The sequence below is a fragment of the Phaethon lepturus genome, unplaced genomic scaffold, assembly GCF_000687285.1.
Source record: "Phaethon lepturus isolate BGI_N335 unplaced genomic scaffold, ASM68728v1 scaffold25762, whole genome shotgun sequence".
Taxonomy (NCBI): domain Eukaryota; kingdom Metazoa; phylum Chordata; class Aves; order Phaethontiformes; family Phaethontidae; genus Phaethon; species Phaethon lepturus.
The window spans coordinates 2,276-8,905 of record NW_010521570.1 but is presented as its reverse complement, the minus strand read 5'-3'; the positions used below and the strand labels follow the sequence as shown (position 1 = coordinate 8,905).

Genomic DNA, 6,630 nt, shown 5'->3' with positions numbered 1-6,630 from the left:
TAACTCCTACACTAAGATGCTAATTTGTTCTTGGCAGCTCTGACACCGACAGTCTGATGGGCAGTTAGCATGGTTATCTTCTCAACTCCACTGGCGGGCAGACCAGAAGATCATTGCTGAGGTCGAGGTCTGTGAAGATCTCATCCGTAGTCCTGGTTAATGGGAGCAGGGCAGGAAATGCAGCGTGCAACAGGTCAAGGTAAGGTTAAATGCACAAACCAGGCTCCTTGGAGAAGGGAGAATGTAGTTTTAGTTATCCTAGGTCTAGGACCACAGTCCATCAATTGCTCCTCAGTTTCTTGCATCCGATCCAAGATGTTTTCTCCTGAAGAGCTAGTTGCTTTAAGTGCTACCAAGCCAGATTTTTGCCAGAGCATCTTGCCACCTGTGTGGTCTTCATGCATCTAGGTTGCTCAGTTGTGAGTCTTTAGAGAAGTCTTCAAAGCAAATTTGAGACAGATCTGGGAAAAGCAGAGAGGAAAAAGATATCTAGTTAAATGTAAGAGGTAAGAGGAATAATAAATAATTCTTAAGAAACTCTGGGACACTCAGAACAGGTTCAGGCAGTACAGGTAAGTGTTTTATTCTGTCAAAGCAGCACTTTGCCCAGTAGCTACTCCATGAGAGCCTGAAGCAGACATTATGCACCCAAGTAGACTGCAAACAGAAATTACAGGTCTTGACGCCAGACTCTGCCTGCTCAGATCCATTCAGGGTGGACAGATGTTTGCAGACTCAGTCTCCAAGTCGGGAACTCTAATCTTCCAGTGACTTGGCAGGAATGGAGAGCTGAACAGTGAGTAACTGCTCGTGATCTCTGGAAGGAAGGATCATTTCCTAGAAACCATAGTGCTTTGGAGCTCAGATCTGCTCCTCTGCCTCTGTACTCCACGAGGAAAGCCGGAAGGGCACATCTGCCAGCAATTCTCCTTTATGGGGGTGACTCATTAGCGTATCAAACCAGCTTTTTATTGTACCTGCAGGAATATTTACTTGATCTTTCAAGACCTGTGGCAGAGCAACAAGTTTTTGCATAGGGGTTTCATTCAGAGAATTGTTTGCTACCGTACGCAGCACAGCTTGCTGGTTTCTGCCAAACGTGGAACGGTACCAGCTCGCGTTTCTGAGCTCAGCTCTGCCGCCGTGCAAAGCACGACTTCCACAGGGCTTTGCTAGCCCTAACGAGCACTTTGTCTCCGGATCAGAAGTGACGAAGCTCTAAGTTTACAAATCGAAATTTAAGAGAGGCCAAAAGGCTGGGCTTCATCTGAAGGAGACTATCATGTAGTCAAATGAACAGGGATTCATTCCACACATGACTAGAGGCAGTCTGAAGCAATCAAGCTGCCACTGCTGGGACCAGACTTACTGGAAGTCATGCTCTGAGGACAGATCCCAGGTGTCTGGAAAGTCCCCCAGAAGTTAAGCAGGGCTGAGATGCTCTGGCACTGGCTGAGGTTGCGCCCTCCTGGACCAGGAGAGGTTAGCATAGCTGGAGGTGAAGCGGTGGGAGTCAGTACTGTAACACCATGGCAAGTCCTCAGCTGCGTCTTGCTCACGCAGTTGAGCTCAAACTTTAATCAAGAGATTCCTTGGCAGCTCAAGATCTTCTACCAGGCTGAAACGATCTTTGAGGCAAGCCCCTACACTCCCAGCCTTGCTCTGTTTTACAAGGCAGTTAATAAATGCCTCTAAGTTCCTCTCCACTATGGCATGGATCGTGGGCATTGGTAGCACCTCATTTTTAGCATCTACCATGATAGCAAGCAGACAGGTTCTTTAGGCCCAAGGGTTGTGTTATACCAATTTGGCAGTAAGCATGTAAAGGTACAAGAAGACAAACCAAGATCAGAAGTGAGGATAATGCCAGTTATCCTCACTTAGTTAGTGATAGTTAAGACATACAAGAAAATTAAGTCTAATAGCTGGAAATCTTGGGCTAGAATTTAATAACTTATTTTTCAAAGAAAAAGAGGTTCCAGGAGTCTTAACAAAACCAAAAAAATTGCTCCGCTCATCGCAGCACAGCCACGTGCATCAGACAGGATTCCTCTTAGATAATTTTCCCTACCTTTTGTGCCATTCCTCTGTGCACTTCACAAACCAGAGCTCTTTACCAGGAGATATACTGGTTAGCTGGGAATCCTCCACACAGAAAGCAAACCTAGGAGGAGGAATCACAAGTCAAGAGAAGGTACCTGTTTTTTCAATGATAAACAAATAACATGTAATACGGATTGCAGCTAATTCTAGGACAAGTCGTCTGATTTGACAACCTTCCTGCAGAGCATCTTGATATACCATTAGCCTGTTGAATGGCTGTTTTATTTCCTATTTAAATACTTTATTTGGGGATCTTTGCTTCTATTACCCCTGTGTTTCTTTGATTGTGGAAACTAGGATGCAGGATACCTTACAGATGATAGGTGACACTTATTTAAAGCTCTGAGAAATGCGGGAAATTGTCAATATCAACTGCTGTTCTTTGACAGATCTGGGTTACCTTCACAACAACATTAACACAAGATTTGGGAGTGCAGTGCTACACGCTTGTCAGCTTTACTTCTTGTTGGTTGCTCAGGTAGCTTTCCAGTTACAGAGGTCTCAGAAGGAGCAATATAGTGCTTAAGGAGCTGACGTCACCATGTTACTGGTTGCAGTTTTAGGTCTAGCTTGTTATGCCAAATTAGCACATTACCTCTGTAAATAATAGCCGTGCCCATCTATTTTTCAGTATTTTTGATGCTGTCAGTACTTTAACCCTTTGGGTATGATCTAAACCATCTTGAAGTAGGCTAATATAGTCCCCGAGGGCAGGCAAGACAGTGTCAAGGTATCTAAATAACATCCCAGATTTAATCTGCGGTGACTAGTTTTGCTTAAAGCCTAGTTTGCAACCCCATGCTGGCAAGTAACCCACTCTCCTACACCACGAGGGAGCATTAAGGTGGTAACACTAAAAATGAAAGACAGTTCAAGATACCAACTAAGTTCAAAACCCCAACTTTTCTTGCTAGATTCTGAATATTTCTCCTTTTGATAGAAGTTTCGAGTCAGCTCCCATGCAGTCTAACACAACTATTACCTCTGTTGCGTCTCCCCAGATTTCACACGTATACGTCTGATATGCAGTTCCTGGGAAGAATTCACAGGCCGATACCAGTAGCTCTTCAGCTCTTTCCATAGATCGTACCATGACTGAGATGTTCCCTCCCAAGTGAGCTTGATTTTTAAAAGATCACCCATGTCCTCTTCAGTATAGACCAGGAAGGTGTTTGTAGCGTTTAGGCCAATTTGATCAAGCCTGAAAGACAAGCAAAGGCTCCACGTTTCTTCCATACGGAAACATGCCAGATGCTCATTCATTCCATGCATGAAGTTAAAGAGAGCCCTTTGCAGCTTATCAAGTGTTCCACATTCAACTGTCACTAGTTAATTACTGATTACACTAAAGAAAGTGAGCTTGGCTAGCTGGTTCAAAACAAGGCATCATGTATTTGGCTCAGCCATCCTTCCATAGCTTCAAGGTGAATTGCATGCCTTGTGTTTCTTCTGGGAGAGGCTAAAGGAGGTCACCAATGCCTCCAGGGATATGGGTGCTTTCAGACTATATATAAATGATAGAGAGGAAAAGCAAAACAAAGTACTTCAACAGTGAGCCGTGAAGGCTCATATGTAGAGGGCTGGGCACATCAAATTGCTTTCTCAGCAATAAATTATAATTAAGTTACTGTTTTTTTGAATGGTGATGAAGTGAGGCTGCTAGGCTCAGGTGCAATGCTAGTGTTACCAGAGGAAAAAGAATAATGCCACCTTGTCTAGTCTCAGTGGCCTTCTTACTTAGGTAAACACAGCAGGCCAGCTTACTTACATTTCTAAAGAGAGAGGTTCAGAGTCTCCATTGGTGCCATGAAGGGTGACGGAGAAAGTGGGATCAGCCTCTCCTAAGCTCTTGTAGCTGAAGACATGCATTTTCATCTGATAATGGTAGACTGGAGAGAAACAAGGAGAGCACAGATGGAACCAACTTTGTTGAGAGACAACATTGCTCAGCATCGCTCTTTGTGAAATAGTGTTGGCTGGCAACGGCTAGACCCCTTTTTTACTGAGACATCCTTGATCACGTTTTCCTGCCCTTATACAAAGTTGACATTTACACAACAGCGGCAGGTCCGCTCTGGGGAGGGCTCCCCAAACCTTACACTGCTCTAAGGTTGGGTGGTCTTGCAAGTATGATCTGCTGTAGTCCTGCTCAAAAGGCAGAGTGTCCTTATGGCCAGAGCCCTGTTGATTTTATGTGGAGGAAGGAGCCCAGTAATGCCACAGGACAGCAATGCAGCCAGGTAACAGCAAAAGACTAATGCCTGGTGCTGCACTGCTTTGAGGTGATGTTACTCTTCCACCTCTACGTCTTTCCCAACATTGACTTTGGGAGCCTGCTCTTAGAGATGAGCATATGCTTTTTCTAAGAGGGAACATGTACCTTTGAATGGCATATCAGCTCTTGTTTTTAAGTACATCTTGCTGTTTCTTTTGTTGCGTGTTTTCCTGGCATTGTAGCCAATGCCACTGCAGCGATTCTTCCGGCAGCTCAGGCAGATGCCCTTCTTGAAGCGACTGGAATCGGTACATTGAAACGCGAAGCTTTGTTTATCTTGGTTCACGAGGGAGTCCACGAAGAGGTGCACGGACCGCTCGTGTTCACATTTAACAACTTCACCGATTGCTAGAGAAGCAGAGTTGCAAGGGATAATTTTGTTTAAGCATTTGTCACTCCAGCAGCTGGTAAGACATAGTGAGCTTTGCCTTTTTGTACCCTAATGAGGCTACAAAACCGTGGACAAACTTGAACATTTTTCAAACAGTAGAAATTCAAGAGGTTAGTGGAAGACACTTGAAGAGGACCGTTCACTCAATCTCTACCATGACGAGAGCTTTAAAGAGGATTCTAGACCCAGCACAAGAAGATGGTGAGGTGTTAGAGTGAGAACATGCTACTTCAGAATTAAAAGCAGGTCTAGTTTCTAGCAACTACCTCCAGTAGTACAGGTAGTTTAGAAGGAAAAAAAGTTTTCTCTGCTCTTGTAAATCAGATCATCCCCCAGCATCAACCCGAGTCTATTTGTGAGGAGTCTACACTGACCAGAGGCAAAATAAGTAATGAGAACTTACTCCCATAGGCAATTGCTCCCAAGACATCACTTAAACCACAGCCAGGCTGGAAGTCTCCCCCATTGGGGTAGATGTCAACATGGCCTACAGGCATCTGGATCCCAATGCTAACACCTAGTGTTTCCCTTGTGTAGGTGTGAAGGACATCCACAAAGTTAGCATCATCAGGGGAGAGGCGCTTGCTAGGGTCCACTCCTTCAAACATAGGGCCAGCCGGATCCAAGCCTGGTGTTAAGAGACAGTACGCAAGATGCCAGGTGAGGAATTGGGTTATTTCATGGAGAACATAGCCAGGAGCCTGCTGCTAGCAGCCCTCCCGACCAGGTGCTACACAGCCAGTCCCTGCCTTGTTGCTGATACTGTCCCCCAAGATCTCTTCACCACGGGCTGAGGGAACAAATGAAGATGTCCCATACCACTTTTGGTGCAATACAACCCAGTAGTAGCACCACTCTGCTCTACAGCGATGGCTTCAGACTGCCTGTTGGGAGCAACGAGTCTTTGCTCAGTCACAGGATATTTTAAGAAGTAGCAGATGACCGAGCACCAGAAGAGGTCTAGCACCCCACAGAGACCGCCAGTAGCCAGAGCTGCCTTGGTGGCATTTAGTCTGTTTTCAGATTGGACATATGGAGGGGCTAATACAAGTTTAAGCAGCAGCCAAGTAATCCCTGCATCTGAGATCCCATGTTGGGTTTGGGATGTTCTGTTACCCTCTGAGCCTCACCGCCGACCTGAAGCTGTGCTCCTGAGCCATTCCCCAACTTGATTGTTAGGTGATTTTTCTGCTTAACTAAATACAGATATTTATTGCTAGGCTCTGAGGAATTCTCACTGCCGGTGTCACATTTGAACGGTTAATGTAACCCCTTGTACCATGCCCTAAGTTCTCACATGTTGAAATCAGCTTTCCTCTGGAGTCAAGCACTCTCTTCAAGATATGTTCAGAATGAGGGGTTGGGTGGTATGGTTTTTTGACCAAGCATCCCATGGGACAAACCACACCCAATAGCTCTCACTTCCATTAGTTTATGAACTATAATTATAAAACCAGTATCACTCAGAGGCTTAGGATTTGGATGGTAAGAACTTGAGCTGGATTCGTTTTGAACCCATGTTTAACTTCAAATATACTCAAAATTAGGGTGTCCTCTGAAGGTTTTTCATTTAACCCCTCCCCCTTTATTTGGGGTTCAAAATTAAGATACTTTCTCATGTGAAGGGACCCACGCTCGCCACTGCCGCCACAGGTAGGAAACTTGTCCTTTCTGAATGAGCCAAACCCAAAACAATATCGCAGCAACACAGGAAACAAGCCTCTTCGGGGAAATTCACTGCCGCTAAAGAAAGGTAAGAGAGCACTTAAAAAGCCACTTGCCTGTAATTCTGCCTATTGTCCCATGAACGTGGTTACCAGCAAAGCCGGCAACGTGGGCGCCCAGGCTGTACCCGATCAGG

The 6,630-nt window shown here is 45.2% G+C and overlaps 1 protein-coding gene across 1 annotated transcript in view; it reads right to left on the bottom strand.

The window, feature by feature from the left end:
• Positions 1–271: 271 nt before the first annotated feature.
• LIPG (lipase, endothelial) overlaps positions 272–6,630 on the bottom strand; it is an 8,561-nt gene continuing 2,202 nt past the window's right edge. The window contains exons 4-10 of the mRNA XM_010281575.1: positions 6,551–6,630; positions 5,173–5,397; positions 4,484–4,726; positions 3,872–3,992; positions 3,086–3,304; positions 2,072–2,164; positions 272–461 (exon numbers count right to left, since the gene is read on the bottom strand). The exon at positions 6,551–6,630 is cut by the window's right edge and continues 21 nt beyond it. Of these exons, the coding sequence (XP_010279877.1) occupies positions 440–461; positions 2,072–2,164; positions 3,086–3,304; positions 3,872–3,992; positions 4,484–4,726; positions 5,173–5,397; positions 6,551–6,630 (1,003 nt within the window). The 3' untranslated portion in view covers positions 272–439. The remainder of the gene's footprint in view (positions 462–2,071; positions 2,165–3,085; positions 3,305–3,871; positions 3,993–4,483; positions 4,727–5,172; positions 5,398–6,550) is intronic.